Below are 23,023 nucleotides of genomic sequence, written 5' to 3'. Positions count from 1 at the left end.
TACTGGCTTCATTAGAGAAATGGCCAGATAAAATCATCTGAGTTAGTAAACATTGTTGCCTGACAGTATGTGGAACTGTGGTAGTGCTGTGCTGCTAGTCAAGTTGCATGTATGGATAGTAAGTTCTTTTTTTTTCAGTGTGACCTGTTGGGATTTTGGCTTGTTTGGTTTGTTTGCTTGGATTTTTTTGGTGGTGGTGGTTGTTTGGTTGTTTGTTTTCTTTTTGTAAGCCATGCCATGTACCAAAGCTAACACTGCATAGTTCATGTGTCTTTTCTTTGCCTATGTGCTTGCAAATGGAACACATTATATTTGACAAAGTGTTTCACATAGCTTGTTGATTTACTAGTTGAGCCTTGCTGAGATTTATGACGGTTTTACACGAGTGAATTTGGGATTAGGAAATACTGAAATATGCTGTTGAAGTTGTTAGGTGAAAATAAAGGAGGGAGGAGCTAGACAGAATTCAAGTGCCAGTTATGAAGCAAGATTTTCAGATGTAAGTGGTTTTGAGTGGGGAAACAAATGTGTGAGATGTTAAAGAAACTGGGCTGAGGTCCAGTGCTTTGACTGAGATACTGGTGCTTAAAGTATTTTCCCATGCAGGAGAGCCAAAGAACTGACTCTGTGGAATTGTGAGGGTCCTTCAGTTTCTCTTGCCTTTACAGAAAGAGCCAATGCTATTTCATGCTTAAAGGTGACAGCGAGGAACTAGAAAGTAGTGTGCAACATCACCACTTCTGAATGAAGTGCACCTACTATTAGCCCCTTGTGTCTAAACTGAAAAATTGCCAATATATTATGGAGAGCACCTCAGTGCTGCTCTGGGTTTCCCTTTGTCACTGTCTCTTCTCTTGATTTTCAGCCCCATTTAGTAAGAGAGGAAAAAAGTAAATAAAAAAAGTCCTCTTTTCTCTCCTGTGGTGGATTCTCTTTTTTTGTCAACTCTTGGCTTCCTCCAGAGTCCTTGCTGATACCTCATGACTCAGTGGGCACACGAAGAAAGGGTGAACTCATCTATGTGTGTAGAAGCTGGGCAGGAAAAAGGGAGCCCTGGTCTAGGTGGCAGAAACAAAAGGAAAGGTTGGCACTTCAAGTAGGAGAAATGCTCTGCCAGGGCAGAGAAGCTCAAAGACTTGTTCTGTGGGCTGCTCTGTTACTGTAATGCAGGATAATTTGGCTTTTCAGAGTTGTGTCATTTGGCTGAATAGAATGAGTGTCCTTCAGACTGCTAACTCGGTTTTATCTTTAGATATTCTATCCAGAAACTACAGATATCTACGATCGCAAGAACATGCCACGCTGTATCTATTGCATTCATGCACTCAGGTAAGGCAGAAATTTAGTTGCTTCTGAAATCTTTCTGCAAAGCTGAGAAGAAAGAGGGGTGAGAGCTGAACTAAAGGCTGGATGAGGACAAGTTTTCTAGCCAAACATTCTTTCCAGGTCGGAACAAAGATCCATGATGGGATGCTGAAGAGAAAAAAGACAGTTGTCTATGTTGTGATTACTGCCTTCTCACCCTAGTTCTCACCCTTCTTCTCTACTGTCAGAGGCAGAGAGAAATATTTTTTTGCTTCACTTTCCTCACTCCCATTTGTCCTCAGCTGTATGGATTCATCCCTCTTTGAATCAGTATCCTTTCATTTCTCTGAGTGATTGCATGAGCACAGTTTTAGTGAGCCACATCCAAGGCCAAGTGCTGCCTGACCAACCTGGTGGCACATTCAGTGTCAGACTTGATGTGGCCATGGGCAGCCTGTTCTAGTTGGAGGTGTCCTTGTTGACTGCAGGGGAGTTGGGCAAGATGACCTTTGGGGGTCCCTTCCAACCCAATGCAATATGTAAATGTGTGAATCAATGTAGGGAATGCTTCACTCTTTATGAATGCCATGGAGGCCACACCTGGAGTACTGTGTCCGATTCTGGGCCACCTCAAGAGAGACATGGACATATTGAATAGAGTTGAAGAAAGGGATGCTAAGATGATTAATGGATAGAGCATCTCTCCTGTAAGGAAAGGCTGAGAGAGTTGCGACTGCTCATAGAAGACTTTGGGAGATCTCAGCAATGTGTGCAGCTGTCTGAAGGCAGGGTGCAGAGAAAATGAAGCCAGGCTTTTTTCAGTGATGCCCTGTGACAGGGTGAGAAGCAGCTGGCAGAAACCTAACCACAGGAGAGTCCCTCTGAACATTAAGAAATGTTTTATTTGGTGTGCAGGTGGCCAAGGAGTGGCATAAGTTGCCCAGAGAAGTTGCGGAGTCTCTATTCTTGGAGATACTAAAAAGCCATCTGGACATGATCTGAAGGAGCCTGGGTCTACGTGGCCTTGTTTGATGAGGGAGCTTGAGCATGACAATCTTTTAGCCTCAACCAATCTGTAATTCAGTGAAGACTTCAAAGTGGTGGACCAGTTATGTGCAGTTGAGGGACTAGGAGATGAGTTAGCTCACACTCTTGGTGATTATGGGTGATTTTGACTTTCATGAATGGCTTCTTGAATCTGTAAGTCATAAAAATATCTTTGTTAGAATCACAAGACAAGAAAAATAACAATTCTGTATTTTTGCTTTTCTTTTCTAGCCTGTACCTGTTCAAACTGGGTCTTGCCCCTCAGATTCAGGATTTATATGGAAAGGTGGATTTCACAGGTAGTAAAATAACAAAGTTTGCTTCCTTTATCTCACACTCTACTAGACATTGTAAAGATCAGTACGTGTAAATTAAATTAAAAAATAGTGTCTGTGAGGAGTTAGAGTAGTTTAAGACAAAGGTTTGCTTTTGGTGCTTCTGAGATAGGCAGTTGGATAGCCCTTTAACCTTTTTGCTGCTTGTCTCCACCCCCTTGGCAGAGGTTTCACTTTGGAACTGGGTAAATGGCTGTAGCCTTCCTTGACAGTTTAGAGATGCCATCAGCTGAGGAAGAATTTTGCAGCTGATCTGGTGCAGGAGATTCCAGCTTAAGTCTCATGCCCATGTGCCTCATCAAAGTTTCAGTTCCTTGATTTCTGCAAGAGTATCAGATTCTCTGTTTTGCATTAGTGAGGTTCCTGCTTCAGGGCATGCATCTGATTTACAAGGTGTATAAACTTTCTTTTCCTGCATAACAGCTGTTGATTGTATCTGCAAAATGCTGAGCTCTTTTTGAGTTTTATGGTATTTAGCAGCAGCATAACTGATATCCTCTGTGTGCTTTTCTCAGTATAGTCTCTCTACAGGGTAAAAAAAATGATAAAGAATCTTTGTGCACCTCTGAGTGATGAGGCCTGTTTCCAGCTCAGAGCTGTGTGCTGTTTTCTAGCAAGAAAGACTATAGAGTATTCCCCTAGATTTTAGAAGAGTATGCAAGATGTAGATCTGTTTTCTTATATTTCCCTTACTGAGTTCTATTCAAAGTATTATTTGAGCAATGATTGCAATTCATTGTAGTTATCCTAAACCTTTTTTTGTTTACTCTAGTAGTGTTCATTCCTAATGTGTTAAGCCTGTTCTTATGTGTGTTTCAGAGGAGGAAATCAGTAATATGAGGCTTGAACTGGAAAAGTATGGTATTCAGATGCCTGCCTTCAGCAAGATTGGAGGGATTCTCGCAAATGAACTTTCTGTGGATGAAGCAGCATGTAAGGAAAAATGGAGTTTTGTTTTATGTGATCATTCAAATCAGATTAGATTTTTTAATTCTCTAAGTGTACGTTTTAGTGCACTGTATTGTAAGACAGTGCCAGCCTTTTGGATGAGTAGGAAGAGGATTTTCTTCTTTCCCTTGTGTGTTTTTTCTCCTTTTTCTTTCATTGTGATTTGACTAGCTACAATATTGTACCAGGAAATAGCCTGCTGCATTTCTTGTCAGTAACACAGAGCTGTGGTGACATGAGAGGTGCTTTGATAATTCTTCTGCTCCCCAGCAAATTTCCAGTTAATTCTTCTACTCTTTCCAGTTCTTAGTTTGTAACAGAGCTGTTGTTTGGTGCTAACTATCAGTCTGTGACTTGGTTTTCAGTACATGCTGCTGTCATTGCCATTAATGAAGCAATTGACCGTCGGGTTCCAGCTGACACTTTAATGGCAATGAAGAATCCTAATGCCATGCTAATAAATCTTGATGATCACCTGGAATCCACTTACCAAGACACACTCTACAGAGCAAAACAAGACAAGATGGAGAATGCTAAAAACAGGGTAGATCAATTGATTTTTTCAAATCATCTGTTTACATGCATTGGAATTTTGTATTGCAGTGTGGACTGTGGGGAGTTCACAGAATGTGTCTTACAGTCCTGTATGTTAGGTGGGTTTATTCCTGGTGGTACCCTAGCGTGTTCTCCAATAACCTGTCTTCCTATCACAGAAGACAGGAAGCAGCAGTTAGCTATGTTAAAACAGGTTGCTGTTTAGCTGTCTGAGATATGGGCCATGCAGACACAGAATTCCTGCCAGTCTTTATCTGTGGGAAATGCTCTCTCTCTATTTTAATTTGGTGTTGATATATGTTCCTAACAGTGAAATGGTGAACAAAATCAACTGATGCTCTCAGGAGCCTGTGCTGGGTATCAAATACCCAGCTATTTGTATTTCTTTCTGCATTCTGGGGGTCTGCTGCATGTTGATATAGAGACAGTACATTGAAATGGAGTGTTTCTAGGCTATGTCATCATACCTACTTTAGGTGTATTTACTTGTAGGCCTTCTTTTTGCATAGAGGTAGCCTATCTATGACCTGTCACAGCTCTGCATATATGTAGTTATCATCCCTGACCAGTTCAGTTACATGATCTATGAGGGCAAAGGAAACCGAGGGGGGAAAAAAATTTATTAAATTTTATTTCATCTTCAGATTGCCTCAGAAGATTCAGAGAGAGAGAGAGATGTGTATGAAGAACTTCTGACCCAAGCTGAGATCCAGGGCAACATCAATAAAGTGAACAGTAGGTATCATGCTAAAGTAATAGTCTTAAAAAAGAGAGTATTTATTTTCTTTCTATATGTCTCTTCCTCCTGGCTTTCTGTAGTGTGAATAGAAGTGGTAGGCAGGTCCCATGGTTTTGGGGGAGTTGGGGTGATGTGGTTTTGGTTTGGTGTTTGGATTGGGGTTTTCAGGGTGGTTATTTTTGTTTGTCTTTTTTGTGGTTACTTTAATTTTTTTATTATGACTAAGCTGACCTTTGAGGGTCCCTTCCAACCTGAATTCATTCTGACTTTCGTTGCCCCTTCCCTTAGGAAGTGGATTATCCATGTTGCTGGCCCTTTCAGCTCTTCATCTTGAGTCATGAATGCATGCTATTTCCAACCTGCAACCTATTTCAAAACTGCTTTGCAACTGCATTTGGGAATCTTGCGTTCAGATTACATACCTAACTTGCTGTCTGCCATGTTGATGAGGTTTCTTTTTACTTTCTGAGCAGTAGGTTATATAAAACATAGAACTTCCTCATTTAATTTTTCTCTCAAAACTCCTTTACTGTTGCTAGCACATGCAGCCATATCAAAGATTGACCTAGCTTTGGAACGAGGAGATGCATTAGCGCTGTATGAGGCTTTGGCAACACCAGCCCTGGGACTCCGAGGAGTGCTGCGAGAGAATTGTGACTGGTACTTCAAGCAGTTTTTGAGTGACAAACAGCAGAAACAGGAGGTAAGGGAAGGTCTAGATTACCTTAATTCATCAGGGTTTCCCTCCATGCCCCACTGCCTTTCACACTTCTTGCTGAGTACAGCTATGACTAAGAAGTGTCTTTCAAAGATGGTCCCTCTTGTTTTGTTGCCAAGCTGAAGTGTAGTCATTCATTCAGCCCTTAACTGCTGTGTAGTTTGTTACGGAGCAGGACTGGATGCAGTTGCAGTAGGAGGTACCTGGCTGTATAGCTGTGCCTGTTTCATGGGAGCTGGAGTAGACTTCCCCTTTGGACATTAGGTTCATTAGGACACGTGTTTCTAGTAACTTAGCATGTCTTCTTCTCTGAGCTCCCTCAAAATCCACCTGCATCAGTGTATGTTGAGAGCTATGTAGGGGTATAATAGCTTTCTTTCGTAGATTGTTGCAGTGTTTTCTTCTGGAGTGCAGCTTTGCCTTGTTCAGAAGGATCCCTTACTCTGAAAGGCATATAGCAGTAACTCAGAGCCACTCTCAGTTGTTTGTGTATTGGTGTGGTGCAAGATATGTTTGATCAATAACTAAATGATGAGAACAGAGAATAGTTCCTTACAGTGAATATGGTATTTTGGGATACTCTTTCCATCAACCAGGTTACTGCGTTCATTCTGAGTGTTCCTTACCTGGGATTCTGCATGAATGATGCTGCTAAAGGGTGTGTGTATTGCTGGTACCCCTCCCCTCCCAGAATGGTGTATGAGGGCTTCTGCAGCACATTCTTTGCCCCACAGCTGTTACTATTCAGAAGATTTGTCACTTATGTGTGAAGAAACATCTTCACAAACTATTTCTTGGGACCTACAATGGGCTTTTTAGGAAGTCCTACCGAGCTTTAATGTGGCAGAAACTCACCAGAGTTGCCCAAAGACGTCTCTAGGAATGAAACAGGACTGGAAAGACCTTGGCCTCTTTCTTTTGGTAGGCACAAAACCAAAAAGAGTTCAGCTGTTTTCTAAAATGCAGAGCCAGAAATGTTACATAAATGTGGCCTGTTGGGGCTTTTTGAGAACTGTCATCCTTAATGTGTGAACTATATGAAGGGTCCTGACTTACATGGCTAACACCCAAGTTATTCAAACCCTCCTGATCCCAAATCACTCAGTCTCATTTCTATTTGCATTCAGTGTTTGTATTCATATAGTCCAAGAAGCATGTCTGTGTGTGCCAAAATGTCATGTTTTCCATTTTTGATCTCTGAGAGGTAAAGTGGAGCATTGATTAATGTGCCACTTCGTGGCAAGTTACACAAGTACTAATTTCACTCTAGCACACAGCTCAGGTACAGGATATCTTTTCCCACAAAATTGTCTTTGGAAGCTGGCTTTTGCCTTTAGTTGCTGTGTTCATGGGTCTGCACTTCTAATCCTGGTCAGGTAGTGCACTTACAGTCTTCACACATAAACTGAGACTCTGGGAAGGAATTAGTGTCCTCCTCATGTATGTGGCATTCTTTGTTTGCAGTAGCTCTGTAGCACTAGTGTGTTTTAAGGAAAAGCTGATATTTTTTTCCTTGAGCTATTTCAAGTGAATAACTTGACATCATTTTACCTTCCTGGTTTTGTTTTTTTTTCTCAGGCTGGCCTTACAGGTCCACTGCAGAAGGAAGAGTTGCAGTTGGGAGTGGATGCTGCTAACAGGGCAGCACAACAGTATCAGCAAAGTAAGGATCAGCAGGCATATTTTCAGCAAAGTGACCATGGAGGTGACCAGAAGGATGAGACAGCACAATATCTGGGTCTATCTGGGGGATACTTGAGGTCTCTCTGAAACCATTATGAATGTTCTTCAAGTACTTCAGGGCTGCTAAGAGCGTTAGAGAGAGATGCTTGCCCTGATTGTAGCATCTTTTATCCTTCTCTTAACAATTCTGCTGGAGGTGACATGATTTGAAATACTATAAAAACATGGCACTTTCACAATCACCTTAAACAACTTCTTTTTCTACAATACTCAGATCCATAGCATGAAAATTCCTAAGTGAAGGAAATCTTGTTTGCTCTGTGAGGTGTGAAAGTCAGGTTACCTGCTGACCATTGACACAAATCTCATTTCGAACTGCAAAATCTTTAACTCTTTCTAAGTATGAAGTAGCAAATAAAATGCAGATCATGATGTTCCTGATACCATACAGAGATCTTTCTGGAGAAGAATGTTGACTTCTGGCTGTGTAGGATCAGTTAATTCCATTTCTAATAGGTAGAAAGGAGGCTACTAGATATCTAGGGAGAGAGGGTTTAGAGTACAAGAGGAAAATGAATGCTTAGTAACTAGGAGGCTACCTCTGAAATATCTTACTTGTTCATCACAGAGCTTGGTGGTTGTTTAACTAGTTAATGTTAGCTGATCTGTACCCACTGTGAAATGACTGCTACTGCCTTGGGCAGGAAAAATGCAGGGTAGATCTAGACAGAAAAAAAAGTTGTTGTTACTTATCCAAAAATTTGTTCTTATGAGGCCTCATGCTATGAGAAGACTTAAATGGCAAAAGAAATACCAGGCAAAAATGTGTCTGATATTAAACATAAACTTTATTTAAGAGAAGATATTCTCTGTTTCAGTTGTTCTGCAATAATAGGAAACTAATTGGGGAAGTATGGACCAGAAAGCTTCAGTGATTTCATGCAGCATAGGAAATTAATCTTTATCTTGTTAGGTATCTGATTATTGGGTAGAATCAGAGTGCCCTCATTACTGCGGTCTCGATTGTCTGCTTTCCTTTTTCTTTATGCTGCCTCTTTGAATTTCTAGGGCTGGCAGCAGTAGCCAGAATTAATTCTGCAATTCGAGTGGGTGATGCTGAGAAGACTGTGGCAGAAATGATGAATCCAGAGGCCCAGTTACCAGAAGTTTATGCATTTGCTGCAGATCTTTACCAAAGGGAGCTGGCCACCTTGCAGCAACAGAGCCCTGAAGCAAGTGCCACTTTCTCTCTTATGGATCACAGGGTCTCCCTTGTCTGTATCGTTAAATGTGGTCTCAGAAACAAACCTGTCTTGAGTCCTCATAGAACTGCTTTGGTGTTCAGTCTCTTCTGATGCAAAGTTTAATCCTTAAGTCTGGAGCTACTTGGCCCTATAAGATTCTATTTTAATCTCTTACTTGTTTACTTGTTGTTCTAGCTTTGTTTCTGGTATTCATTTTCCTACTTCTATGTTGTACTTTTGTTACATGTCTGTTCTGGCAAATACTCTATTCTGTGTTCTCTGTGCAGCAGTGGTTAGTGAGAGAGTGGAATTAATTTGTTGTCCTCTTTGTATGCAGGGTAACCTCACCCATCCAGAATTATCTGTTGCTGTAGAGATGCTGTCTTCTGTAGCCCTGATCAATAGGGCTTTGGATTCAGGGGATGTGAATTCAGTGTGGAAGCAGCTGAGTAGTCCTGTCACAGGGCTTACAAACATAGAGGATGAGAACTCCCAGAGGTGAGTATTACAAGGAATCATGTTTGTCCTGGATGTTGCTTATGTTCTGTGACTTGGTAAATAAGTTCCCCTCTTACATTTTGCGTTCTCACCACAGTCTTTACCATGGCATTGATTTAATCTCCATTCCCTCTTGCATTTTGATGTCACAATGACTGTTTTTTACTGGTCTGATTTCAGTACTGTCTCAGCTCTTTCTCACAGAATCCACATTAAAGCCATGTTATGGCACCATTAGTTTGTCACTAACACCAGGGCAGCTCTCTCACCTGGTTCTTTGCCCTAGACCCTCATTCAGTGGTTCAGTCCTTTCATTGTTTTTTTTCTGTCTGGGCTGACCATCCTGCACATAACCCTTTCTCCCTTCTTTTCATATTCATTCCACTTTCAACCCTCATCTTATCTCTTTAAGTAAAATCCTCATGCTGTGTTGTATGCTCCCTGGCCAGCTTGTAGCAATGTGATGATTGTTGGTTTTGGTTTTTATCCTTTGACAGATATGTCGATGACTTGATGAAGTTGAAAGCTCAAGCACGATCAGAAGGAAATGAATTCATCACATGGAATGATATCCAAGCGTGTGTTGATCGTGTGAACGTAGCTGTGCATGAAGAACACGAAAGTAAGGGTTGAGCTTGATCATGAAAATTTCAACAAACCAGAAAAGTGGAGCAGTTCTTTCTCAAGACAGTATTAGTTAACTTGAAATCCAGAGTGGAGATAGGAGTCCTTGAGTATAGCACAGTTAAGCACTCTTATTCTTAGATTCTGCTGAGGTTCTGCATCAGGTGATTTAATTTTCTATGAATTACTTTCAATTTATTTAAGGGACTATAATTTTTGTTATGACTAATACTGAAAGCCTCCTGCATATGCAAGTAGCATCACTTTTACCTTCAAGCCACCTTTGTAATATTTAGCTCAAGCCTTGCATCATAAAAGGGGAGAGATTAGTCACAAATGTGGAGGCGATGATAAAGTTTATATAGTGCACTGAGACAAACAGGTGTTTTCTGCCACTTCTGGTTGTGTAGTTGTTGAATTGTGTCTCACCTTCTAGAAAGGGTTAAGTTTTAACAGCCTGCTATCTTGATTAACTTATTTCCTGAATCTCCAAATAGATGCAGGCTTTCCTGTTTGGGTCATGTGAGCAGATTTGTTGAAGCCACACAAACACAGACCCACACTGGTGCCTACATTTGTCTAGTCCCAAATCTCTGTTTTTTGTAACATTCCTTATCTGTAAAAAGAAGTGCAGAAGATTCTGTAATGGGAGAAGCTATTCTCACAGGAAAGTTTTTAGTTCTGCAATCTTCATATGTGCCCTTATGCAAGGACACTCTACCTTTTGGAGAAGGTCCTCAAGGCATATGAGCATATATTTTTCTTTTCCACTGTTGATGTAAATAGTTTCAAGTTTGAAAAGTGAGGAACTGTAACATGTTACTGTTTCATGGAATGGTCTTATCACTCCCATATTAGCAAACTAGTGGAGGGAACTAGTAGTTGGATTCTGTGCCCTTTCCCAAGTCAAGCAGTTATCATACCTGCTTTTTGACAGGAGCCATTTTAATCGTCCTGATTCTTGCAGTGTCCTCAACATGCAGTTTTCCTGATCTGTTCAATCCAAATAACACCTCCTTAGAATGTTTTGGTTTTCATATAAACTTTTGTTCTGTGATTCTCTTTCCTGTGTAGAATAAAAGTCACAATCTTTGGATACATTAACCAAAGAAGGAAATTCTCATGCTGAGCTCCTTACATTCTTTTACCTGAAGGATCTCTCTCTGTTGTGCAGTGATTTAAATGGATCCTTCTTTAAGCAAGGAGTGGAATCAAGTAACCACTAGGGTCCATCTCAGTCAAGGTTATTTTGTCATTTGCAGGAGATAGGTGCTGTAGTTAGGAGATGTATGAAATAGATTCTGTTTGCTTTTAGCTACAAGATATTTGTTTCTAATTTATTTTATTTAACTGAATGGTGAATTCTGCTGCTCTTGAATAGCATCCACATCTCTGATAGTGCAAATAATACCACATATATTCAATAGACATTTTCTACTGTATTTTTAAATGGTATTCCATGCAAATCTTTAGCTTCATGTGAAGATTTCTTCCCAGAGAAGCCAGAACCCTGGAAAACTGTAATGTATGAACTCTAGCCATTTTGGCTTCGATAATTCTCTGATAGTGGCCCTAAGCTGCACATCTGAGGACTCAGTTCTGTCCCTGCATGTAATGTATCCAAGTGGTTTTTAAGGTTTGGGGGTTTTGGTGGTTTTGTTTCGTTTGGGATGTTTTGTTTGGTTGTGTGTGTATTTTTGTTGTGGTTCGATTTGGTTTTTGTTTCTTTTCTCTTTTATTTGCAGTGCCCAGGCACTATGAGTGCTTTTAGCTGGAGAAGTAGTCCTGCTTTTCTTTATTAGTAAATAGTATTTTCTGTTACAATCATTGTAGCTCTCAGCCAATGCCTGGCTTAGGAAGAGCTAACTGCGTTTTTCTCCTGAAGCAGTGCTTCTGATTATCATTGACCAATAATGGAACTTTGTATTTTCTCCCCCTACACTTTCCTCTCTAGGGATTTTGGCAATTGGTCTTATCAATGAAGCTCTGGATGAAGGGGACTCCAAAAAGACTCTTCAGGCCTTACAGATACCTGCAGCAAAACTGGAGGCTGTAGCCCCAAAGGTAGCCCAGCATTACCAGGATACACTACTTCGAGCCAAGAGAGAGAAAGCACAGGTGAGTGCAACTAAATGATCCTCTGGAAGAAACTTTGTCAATGTAAGGAGCTCATTAGTGGCCTTGAAAATCAGGAATCAAAACTGGGAGTGGAGAGCCCACCACCAACTGTTCTTATATATTCAGTTTGGATTTGAAAGAGATTTGCAGCCAGAAGAGAAAGAGATTTACAGCCAGACCATATGAATCTTCATATCACAGAATCACTGTGGTTGGAAAAGACCTTTAAGATCATAATGTCCAGCTGATATCTAACTCTACAAGGACCACTGCTGCACCTTGTCCTTTAGTACCATATCTAACTGGCCTCTAACACCTCCAGGGATGGGGATTCAGCCACTGCCGTGGGCAGCCTGTTCCAGTCTTTGAGAACCCTTTCAGTGTAAAGTTTTCCCTTATGTCTTACCTGAACTTCCCCTGACCTAACTTGAGGCTATTTCCTCTTGTCCTATCAATTGTGATTTGTGACAAGACTGATATTTTTTTTCTCCTTGTCTGTTAGCAGCTTGCAGTGGCTTGAGAGTGGGATTTTGTTGTCAGGGTTTCTTTTCGCTGCTGGAGAGTTTATTGTTCTAATAGCAGTGCAGAATTTTGTCTAGAGATGAAGGTCTGGACTGCAATGAACACTTGATGATTATTTATTTATTTTTAACTAAAGATAATCTAGCTGATGGCAATAGCTGAAAGCTGCAGTATTTCTGATGAAAATCATTAAGCAGCTTCCAATTGCAGTCCTGATAGGGTTAATGTTCCTCAGGAACCCATTTTGTGCTGAAGCATTTCCTCCTGCTGAGTCAGAATGAAATAATGAACTCTTTTAGTGTGACTTAAGCTTGTGCCAGGCCCTGCTGGTAACTTCTTGTTAAATCACCTTATTTAGGCATAGGTTTGGTTTAGGGCTTCTTCCAGCAGCATGGCAGTAATTTTAGAAATGGGAAGATCATACAAAGTAACATTGTGAGGAGAGCAGTTGCTATCTCAAGTCGGCTGTTCCTTACTAACAAGTGATTTCTGTAGCTTGGGACTGACAGAGATTGCAGTTCACCACAAGATGTCATTCAGCTGCTTCTGTAAATGGGGAGTCTTTGGGTTGACTTCTGGTAGAGATTACAGTAGAAGAAATTGCTTCTTTTGATTTTTTTTTTTCTCCCCACTTCCCCGTGGAGGCATTGAGCTGTTGCTGCTGCTCCTGTGGGACTGTCTGGGCTTTCAGATGGACTCTGCCACTGAAAGATGTTAGTCTCTTGAATGAAAGATGATGAGGCATGCCAGTCTGACCCACCAAAACAGTGGGGAATGTGGAGGGTATAGAATGAAATGTTTATTTCCATCTTGGCCCTAAAGCTCTCGAGCACTGCAAATAGTGGCTTTTTTGTGCAGTGTGATGATTATTCCATACTAGAAGTAAATGTTTCCTGTGTTCTGTTTGTACAGCCTGAGCTGTTAAAGGGGTAGCTGTTGTGTCTTAGCATTCCTTTCAGCAGTTAGTTACAGGAAGCACCAGTGGGTGGGGAGAAGCCACGCTTGGCAGATGCTAGGGTCATTGTTCTTTATGTATATTTTGGGACTTGCTAAACACTTGTCTTTTTCCTCCTTTCAAATTTCAGCATGTACCATTAGTTGATTTGATTTGTTCAAATCCCTGCAAAGATTCTGTGTGATTGCTGCTCCTTGGTGAGCAATTTGTTAAAAGTAAAACTTAGAACGTGGCTTTGACTGCTCTGCCTGTGCACCCAGCCACAACACATCCAGCACTTTGGTCTGCTAGTTTGTACACACTTGTGAACTTCTGTGGGCATGGACAAGAACAGCCTGATGTGACTTTTGTGTACCCAAGGGGTTTTAGCTTCTGCACACAGGTGTGCGTTGGACAGCTTTTTGTTCTAAGAACTCTTTGTAGTCCTGTTCTGTTGAAGGACTAACTGATTTTCCTGGAAGTTGTGTCCTAGCAAGTGCAGCTTTAGAACTAACTGGTGCAGAGTTCTTGGCCTTGTATTCTTTGCTTGTTGGAATGATTCCCACTGGCAGAATTTCTTCTTTGTTCTGTTTCCTGAGAAAAGTTTTTGACTGGGAGCTGGTGTTCAATCTGGTAATGCAATAGAACTCCCTGCTAGTCAGAAATGCCCACAATAGCCTTATGTGGAAGTCAGTTACAAAGACTAAACTTGCCTTATTCTCTCTGATGTAGAACTACTATGTTGGTTACTGTTGAGTATAGGTTGTTCTGCTTTGCAACAATAGTGATGCTTTTCTTCTTGGCTTGTGTGTATGTAAGAGAGTGAACAAGGGCAAGTGCCCGATCCTGCACTTGGATCACAGCAACCCCATGAATGTTCCATGCTTGGGGCAGAGTGGCTGGAAACTGCTTGGCAGAAAAGGACCTGGGGGTGCTGGCTGGCAGCCATCTGAATGTAAGCCATCAGTGTGTGCACAGGTGGCCAAGAAGGCCACCAGCATCATGGCCTGGATCAGCAATAGCGTGGCCAGCAGGACCCCAAGGCAGGAATTGTCTCCCTGTACTGGGCACTGATGAGGCTGTACCTTGGATACTGTGTACAGTTTTGAGGCCCTCACTCCAAGGACATTGAGGGGCTGGAGTGTGTCCAGAGAAGGGCAGTGAAACTGGCGAAGGGTCTGGAGAACAGGACTGCTGCGCAGCTGAGGGAACTGGGGTTCTTCAGTTTGGAGAAGAGGAGGCTGAGGAGAGACCTTCTTACTCTCTGCAGCTACCTGAAAGAGGTTATAGAGAAGTAGGAGTTGGTCTCATCTTCTAAGTAGCTAGCAACAAGGCAAGAGGAATTGGCCTCAAGTTGTGCCCATTTAGGTTGAGTATTTGCAATAATTTTGTTCTTGCAAGAGTGGTTTGGCATTGGGACAGGCTGCCCAAGGAGGTGCTTGAACACCATCCCTGGAGGTGTTCAAGAAAGGTGGACATGACACTTTGGGACATGGTTTATTGGGCATGATGGTGTTGGATTGATGGTTAGACTTAATAATCTTAGAGGTCTTTTCCAACTTTAATGATTCTATGACTTTATATTTTTCTTATTCACTTCTCCTCAGGACACACAGGATGAAACAGCTGTACTTTGGCTAGATGAAATTCAGGATGGAATTCATAGGGCAAACAAGGACACAGAGGAGTCTGAGAGATGTAAGTATCATCACCTGATAGTGCAGTCAGTCCCTGTTATCAACCAAATATTGATTACTTAAGTAAAGATCAGGCAGTAGAAATGTCATGCAAATGTGACAAGGAAAGAAAATACACTTATGTTCGTCTAGTGAAGTAATTTTTCTCTGAAGAGTGAATGTCAGAGTTTTCAGCCATTCAGTTTCTTATCTTTTGGGGGATACACCTTTTTACCAGATGTGTATGTGACTCTGTTACTTCTTTGTGCAAATCTCTATCATTTGCACCTAACCGAATGTGTCTGTGGGTGGTTAGTTAGGTGTCAGAAGGTTCATGTTCAGAGTTCAGATGGTGGTTTCTGGTGTGCAACACCTTTTGTTTAGGTGGCATCCTGCTCTCTTCTCTGGCTTCTCTAATGTATTTCCAGACAGCCTCACATCTGTTTCAAACACAGACAATAACACACACGGGTGATACTACCCACCTTTGCTCTTGAGCAGTTTGGACTGGCCCAGCCATCACTACATCCCAGACTTTTTAGTGAGGCCATTTCTGTCTCCAGAAAGTGTTTTTCTTACAGTTTTGGTTTTCTTTTGTTTGTCACTTTGTTTTGTGTTTCTGACAGAGGCTTCCTCTTCCACAAAGGATGGAGGTTTTGGAAGTCTTCTGATACATTCTAATGGGCGTTCTCTGCTTATTCGCTGGGTGCCACATGATTTAGAAAGCTTGTTTTTATGTGCTCTAGAAAAATTGCATTCTGTTTGCATATGCTCTAAATCTCTAGATTTTCTAGATTTTTCCATTACATTCAACATTTGCATCTCTCTGCTTGTTTTGATTGACTTGTGCAGTAGGAGTAAGCTGTTTTCCTTGCTTTATAGTCACTTTATATTTTTCTTCATTCTATTCCTTCCTCTCTGGTATGCTGATAAAGTCTTTCTTTCCACTCCTAAAACTTCTACGCTGTGTCTTGTTGAGAAATACTGGTTGTAAATGAGCACCATCCTGGTAGTTGGGGAACACAAATGATGTATTGTCAGGTACAGTAATATATCTGTTTGGATGCTCCATACTGAAGAGACCTCAGTTGCTGGGTTCCTCAAAGGCTGTGTGGGAGACCAGAAAGACATGAGCTTATACCAGTATGGTACGCAGAAGGTCGATCCGTTTATTGAAGCTAAGAGCGGTACTTACGTAGCGGATTGGGTACGCGCCTGTGTACTTTTGATAGGCTCTGCTAACAGCAACGTTCAGCTGTTCCCAGGGCTGGCCAGCCTGCCTTCCTTCAAGGCCCCCTCGCACAGCTCAGCTACAGATAGCAGCTAACTTTCACAGCTTCTCTGCTAGCCTTCCCAAGGCTGCTTCCCTGCAGCTGTGCTCCTTACCAGGATGACCTTAGCATGACCCTGCCTTTTCTCCTCATTTTCAGACTGCACAATTCTGCTCAAACCCTGACACTCAATAAATGAGTTGCCTTGCTCTGTACTGTTGTTCTGTGTGTCCTGTGTGTCACTGAGTCCCCAAATGCCAACATAACCTGCTTCTTTCTGTTATCAAAGTCTCGTTAGGAATTCTGGCCATTAATGAAGCAGTGGAGCATGGTGATGTCGGGCAGACCCTGAGTGCTTTGCGTTCACCGGATGTTGGGCTGTATGGAGTCACTCCAGAGTGTGCTGAGACTTACCAGCGAGAGCTATCAGAGGTCAAGAGAAGAAAAATGGCAGCAGGTAAACCTCAAGTAGTTAGCTGTTAGTGCAGTAAATTCAATTATTGCAACCAGGGGTAAAAAAAGCCCTTGGGAAAAAGTCTTATGTTAACAGGTGGCAATTGTGGATGCTTTGTGAAGTAAAGTTTAAAACAATAGTAATAAAACCCCAGACTAGTAGAATATTCTCCACTTGCAGAATGTGTTGTGTTTAGTAGATTGTAATATGAGGTCATTTGGGTCTCAGAAACATTTCCTCTCTTGCTCAGAAGAGGGAGCATCTGTGTATGTGGATTCTATGTGCCTAGTTGCGACATCTCTACACAGGAAAGAGAAGACACCTGGTTTTTGTTTGGTTGGTTTTTGAGACTAACACTAAAGCTTCTGCTCTTAGGTGGCAGTGGCGGCGAATGGGTGAAACACTGGGTCAGAGGAGGCTACCATTATTATCATAACCTACAGACAAGAGAGGGAGGATGGGATGAACCAGTGCCATTTGTGCAAAATGACACACAGCTGTCACGGGAGGAGATACAGGTAGGGTAGATAACACATACTCTTGCTCTGAAAAGTTGATTTCCCTGCCTTTCCCTTCTTTTGTGCAGCTCTAAAAGGGAACACCTCAGTGCTACAGTTGTGTCAACAAGCTTAGTGATGCATTTATTTCCCACACTCTGTGTGTCAGAACTCCCTCCCCCATTTTAGAAAAATTTGGCCTGTTGGTAGAAGGGTACAAGGACCATGGTGTTGCAGCTTGGTGAAAGGCAGCTTCAGAGTGTCTCATGTAAGCACAACAGAGAAAGATGAAGTCCATCTCACTTCTTGTATATCCATTTTCTTTTTCTGTCTCTTCTTCCTACTGTAACATGAATCCAGAGCACCATATCTGGAGTCACTGCAGCATACAACCGAGAGCAGTTGTGGCTGGCCAATGAGAACCTGATTACAAAGCTTCAGGCTTGCTGTCGAGGGTATCTTGTTCGTCAGGAATTCAACTCAAGAATGAATTTTTTGAAGAAACAAGTCCCAGCAATCACTTGCATTCAGGTAATGATATTCTTCAGTTATGTTTGTTATGTTTGAAACTTTTGCTCTGCAATTATTTTCTATACACGGGCTTATGGACAGGTTTTGGTCAGTTCAAACAGTTACAGCATACAATTGTCTTCATTTTGAGAATTATCTAAAGGCATTTCCTTCTCCCAAAGAGTTTTGTTACGTTAATTTTTCACACAGAATCACAGAAAATTAGGGCTTGGAAGGGACCTGGAAAGATCAACCAGTCCAACCCCCTAGCTAGAGCAGGATCACCTATAGCATGTCACACAGGAACTCGTCCAGGTGGGTTTTGAATATCTCCAGAGAAGGAGACTCCACAACCTCTCTAAGCAGCCTGTTCCAGTATTCTGTCACACTCGCCGTGAAAAAGTTTCTCCTTATGTTCACAAGGAACCTTCTGTGCTTCAGCTTGCACCCATTGCCTCTTGTCCTGTCATTGGACATCTCTGAGCAGGGCCTGTCTCCATCCTGCTGGCACTCGCCCTTCACATCTTTTTATAAACACAAATGAGGTCACCCCTCAGTCTCCTCTTCATCAAGCTAAAGAGATCCACCTCCCTCGGCCTTTCCTTACAAGGGAGATCATTGTGGCTCTGCACTGGACTCTTTCAAGCAGTTCCCTATCCTCCTTTTTTGATGTCATACATAATCAATCGAATCTTCTCAGGCGAAATTGGAGGAAGAAAAACTTGAGGAATCATTACTTTTTGTTCTGTGGCCAAATTCATTGTTTCAGGAAGTGTGTCATATGTCTCAATTCCTACTGTGTTTCCTCCTGAACATGGTTTTCAGTATTTCTGTATAAGATTCTACCTCTCTTCAAATTTATGCAGAGATTGAAGGATTGAGGATTGGAAAGACATGGTGGGATAATGCAGCATGAGGTTGGGCACATATAACAGGAGAAAAATGAAAAGGTTGTTCTCTGGTGTCGTAACTAAAATGCATGCAGATGAAGTAGATGCTTTCTACCCTGTAACTGAGCTGCATATGAGTGTTTATTTCTAAGTAGCATGCACATTTGCAAAACTCCTCACAACAAAACTCCTGAACCAACTCCCAGCTCATTAAAATAAGACTCTCTCCCTTTAAGTGTATTTCAAACCCTTGCCTATTTTCTGTTCCAAGTAGCAGTAGCTATGAGTCTGCTCTGAAGGCTTATAATATTGCATCACTGTTCTTGCCAACAGCAAGTCCATGTTCCATGTGTAGAACAGTTTCTGTCACCTTGACTGATTAGCTGTCATCTTGATCTCTTATGTGTGCTACGGAAGATTCAGGCTCTTCACAGAGCGATTTCAAGTCTCTCATAATGGTAGTTGGTGAAGTGCGTCTCGTGAAAAGATAAGCATGTCTTCCTCAAGTTTTAAGTAGCCCAAAAGGGAGTTGGAAGCTGAGAGACAGAAAGAAGCTCACATTTGTAATCGCTTTTCTTTAACAAGAGAAGTCAAGCCCCTGCCTGTTTTGTGTTTGCAGTCCCAGTGGCGTGGCTACAAGCAGAGGAAGGCGTATCAGACCCGTTTGGATTACCTGCGAGCACAAAAGGACCAAGTAGTGAAGGTAGTGAAGGTTTCTTTGGTAAACTTTTGAGCAGTGAACTTCATAGGGAAGGTTTTTATCTGAGTATTTTGGTTACTCCCCTAGATTCAGTCATTGACCAGGATGTATCAAGCCAGAAGACGTTACCGAGATCGCCTGCAGTATTTCAGAAACCACGTAAGAGCCTACCTTGCTGAATGAGTTCAGGGCTTGCCTTTTTGCACACTCTCCAGAATGAAGTCAAGTGCTTATTTATTGTTTTTCTTTTAATCCTAGATAAACGATGTTATAAAAATTCAAGCCTTTATTCGAGCAAACAAAGCACGAGAGGACTACAAAACCCTTAGTAAGTATTGCCAAGAGGATAAACCTGATGTGCCTCAAATCTCTACTTGCAAGGGATGATGTTAGTGTGATCTAGAAAATCAAGGTGATTTTGAAGGGCAGTTGACATGAAGTTGGTAGGGCAGTGTGGAGAGTAGGTAGTTGCTGAGGGTGGATTTAAAACTTGATTCCAGCTGTGAGTTTTGCTGCTGAAAAATAGAACTGTGGCTTGCCATTAACTTTGGTATCATGGACTGCCCTAGTCTGGTTGACCTTGTTTTTTGCTGTTCTCATGATTTACTCAAACCAAGAAATTAAAAATGTGAGGAATGATGCTAATTTTATTCTGGCTGCTCTTGTTGTGCATTTTAAATGTAGTTCAGGCATATATTTGCTTCTGTTTCCTGTCACATGATGTTTTCTTGCTTGTTTTTAGTTAATGCTGAAAACCCACCTATGGCTGTGGTTCGGAAATTCGTCCACTTGCTTGACCAGAGCGACCAAGATTTTCAGGAGGAGCTTGAGCTAATGAGACTGCGTGAGGAAGTTGTAACCTTGATCCGATCCAATCAGCAACTGGAAAATGACCTCAATCTCATGGACATCAAAATTGGGCTGCTAGTGAAAAACAAAATTACGCTGCAGGTAGGAAATACGCTTCAGAGAGACCAACTACAGATTGAAATGAACGCAGCAGTACTTAGTGTGGTGAGCTTTGGGTCTCAGTCACTCAGGCCTGGTGGAGAAACCTTTCCCCAGCCTTGCAGTTTTTACTCCCAGCACGGTCTTGCTTCATTCTGCTAATTTAATATATGTTGCTAGGAGGAAAAGAAACAGGACCTGAAGCTAAAAAGAGACAAACAAGCACCAGACTATCTCGACCCTACTTGAATGCACTGGACTGTGTGTTAGAAGGCTTAAAGAACCATTTTGTTATTGATTGGTGTTTAAAGAAGTGGCACACCCTAAGCTGAAGGGAGGGAGACAATTCTGGAGGCAGGGAGCATGCTGATGCCATTTGGTGTTTGTTAGTTAAAGAAGGCACTCTCTGTTGCTTATCTGGTGTGCTTGATTTCACCAAAAAAAGCCCTCTTATTGGTACAACGTTGCATTTTCTTCAAGCTGAAGTTCTAGCCAGTTTTTCATTTGGTCCTGGATGGCATGGCACTAGGCTCCTCAGCTGGTGTAGTGGAATTGCTCTCGGGAGGAGGCTGCTGGTGCCTGCAGCAAGAAGTGCCATTGCTGCTGGAGCACATAGACAAATTCAGGGAGTTTAGGACAAAGCGGAATGTGTGCTTCCAGTTGGAGAAATTGCTGCAAATAATGCTTCTCTTTACTAGCCTCAGGCCTACTTTGACCCTACCTTTCCTTGTACAAGAGAAATGGGCTCTCAGATACCACTGTTTTGCAATATAGCCTGTTACAAAATATTTAAGAGTGGAATTTGTCCTCTTTTTTTTTTCAGGATGTTGTTTCTCATAGCAAAAAACTTACCAAGAAGAACAAGGAACAGCTCTCTGACATGATGATGCTAAACAAACAAAGGGGAGGTTTGAAAGCTTTGAGCAAAGAAAAGAGAGAAAAGCTGGAAGCTTATCAGCATCTATTCTACTTACTTCAGGTAAGCAGCTTCTAACCCTGTTAGGTAACCTCCTGGCATAGACTGTGCCAAGACATGCAAGACTTTGCTTATGTGCTGTGGTTTTGAACCTCCACTGATCTTAGCTACACTGGCCTGTGTGGATGTGAACACTGAGTGATATTTCTTGTTCTAGACAAACCCGACCTACTTGGCCAAGCTGATTTTTCAGATGCCTCAAAACAAATCCACAAAGTTCATGGATTCTGTCATCTTCACACTGTACAACTACGCCTCCAATCAAAGAGAGGAGTACCTTTTGTTGCGGCTTTTCCAAACAGCGTTGCAGGAGGAGATCAAGTAGGTGGTAGCACACAGCACATTCTTGCTGCTGATTCAATTTTGGCTGAGGCAATTTTCATGTTATGCCTCATACTTGATAGGCAGGTAATGCTCACCTGTCCCTTCTTCCCATTTTAGATCTGTTCTTAACATAGTCTATAAAGGAAGAGTTGAGTATGTCCTTTTTGGATGAGGGGTTTTGCTTACTCAATATTTCGCTGCTCAACACGGCAGCTGCTTTTAACATAATGCAAATCTTATCCTAAAATTGAGTCTAATCTCAATTCTCCAGTACCTGGTTGTAAATCTCCAACAGACTGCAAACTCAGGTTTTACAAGCTAGGCAGTGAGCTGACTCAAAGCTCTTTGGTTTTGATTTCCAAAAGATGATGATGAGGTTAAAATCAAGAGGCTTTATTGTCAGTGTTGGGGACACTGCCTGTCCCAGGGTGTGTTTGGTTTGTCTGGTTGGACCCCCTGAGCTCAGTGTTCCACCACTTCACCTCTTTACAGTGCAGAGCTGCCCAGCTTGCTGTGAAGAATATGCAATAACATTTTGGAGGAACTACTCTTTCAGCATTCTTTGGAATGTTTTATAACCATGAAAATGATGTGTACCCTGAAACAAACTTCTACGAGAGACTTGTTTTCCCCTCAAACTGATGCTTCAAACAGGGAAATGCTTTGTGAGGGCAATTGCTCTTCAACAGTTTATTTTATGCCAAGAGAGATATTTAAAGCTGCCAGAATTATGCATACCTTACATTTCATGTAGATTCTTTCTTCTTCAGGTCAAAAGTAGACCAAATACACGAAATAGTGACTGGGAACCCTACTGTTATTAAAATGGTGGTAAGTTTCAACCGTGGTGCCCGTGGTCAGAATGCCCTGAGGCAGATCCTGGCTCCGGTGGTTAAGGAAATCATCGAGGACAAATCGCTCAACATCAAAACTGATCCAGTGGATATTTACAAGTCTTGGGTTAACCAGATGGAGTCTCAAACTGGCGAGGCCAGGTATGGGAAGTGTTACTGCTGTGTTTTTCTAAACGTTGCTTGTCTGCTTTGCACTGCTCAGTTAACTTGTCCAAACCATTCTTGACTTCACTGTATGCATCTCTCCAATGGATACCAGCTTTGCCTCAAGATGGCTTACATCTGAGACTTCCAAAAATCATTTGCTGGCAGCGGTGCTGAGGGTGTTGAAAGGGAATCTCATTAGGAGATAGAAGAAGAAATGCTCCTGGGTGTTTGCTTATGTCAGCCTTAGCTGTGAGATGCCCTCTAACCTAATCGAAATCATGGTGGAAAAATGTATTTGAGAATTGGTTCAGTGTTGCTATCTGTTCATGTTGTGTTACCTTAGATACTGTTTCCAAGTCAATAAAACCCCTTCTCTGGAGGAGCAGCACAAGATTGCTATTCCTTTACTCCTACCATCTTTCTAATTAGTATCAACTGCTGATGACAGTTGGATTGTGGTAGATCTTTTTCATGTCATCTGGTTTCTTTTTCTTCCAGTGTAGGCA

General features: G+C 41.9%; 1 protein-coding gene across 2 annotated transcripts in view; it reads left to right on the top strand.

The window, feature by feature from the left end:
• The window catches only part of IQGAP1 (IQ motif containing GTPase activating protein 1), a 54,470-nt gene that overhangs the window by 18,970 nt on the left and 12,477 nt on the right, over nt 1-23,023 (top strand). For both annotated transcript variants that reach the window (XM_064157749.1, XM_064157750.1), the window contains exons 5-26: nt 1,253-1,329; nt 2,584-2,651; nt 3,507-3,620; nt 4,001-4,179; nt 4,835-4,925; nt 5,469-5,632; nt 7,226-7,310; nt 8,399-8,562; nt 8,912-9,072; nt 9,570-9,694; nt 11,651-11,814; nt 14,878-14,968; nt 16,507-16,674; nt 17,047-17,189; nt 17,529-17,699; nt 19,188-19,271; nt 19,356-19,427; nt 19,527-19,596; nt 20,011-20,219; nt 21,040-21,195; nt 21,350-21,513; nt 22,287-22,511. In XM_064157749.1, the coding sequence (XP_064013819.1) occupies nt 1,253-1,329; nt 2,584-2,651; nt 3,507-3,620; nt 4,001-4,179; nt 4,835-4,925; nt 5,469-5,632; nt 7,226-7,310; nt 8,399-8,562; nt 8,912-9,072; nt 9,570-9,694; nt 11,651-11,814; nt 14,878-14,968; nt 16,507-16,674; nt 17,047-17,189; nt 17,529-17,699; nt 19,188-19,271; nt 19,356-19,427; nt 19,527-19,596; nt 20,011-20,219; nt 21,040-21,195; nt 21,350-21,513; nt 22,287-22,511 (2,945 nt within the window). The remainder of the gene's footprint in view (nt 1-1,252; nt 1,330-2,583; nt 2,652-3,506; nt 3,621-4,000; nt 4,180-4,834; nt 4,926-5,468; nt 5,633-7,225; nt 7,311-8,398; nt 8,563-8,911; nt 9,073-9,569; nt 9,695-11,650; nt 11,815-14,877; nt 14,969-16,506; nt 16,675-17,046; nt 17,190-17,528; nt 17,700-19,187; nt 19,272-19,355; nt 19,428-19,526; nt 19,597-20,010; nt 20,220-21,039; nt 21,196-21,349; nt 21,514-22,286; nt 22,512-23,023) is intronic.

This window comes from Pogoniulus pusillus, chromosome 17 (assembly GCF_015220805.1).
Source record: "Pogoniulus pusillus isolate bPogPus1 chromosome 17, bPogPus1.pri, whole genome shotgun sequence".
Lineage (NCBI taxonomy): Eukaryota > Metazoa > Chordata > Aves > Piciformes > Lybiidae > Pogoniulus > Pogoniulus pusillus.
The sequence above is the reverse complement of the archived record's forward strand: the minus strand, read 5'-3'. Positions and strand labels throughout refer to the sequence as shown.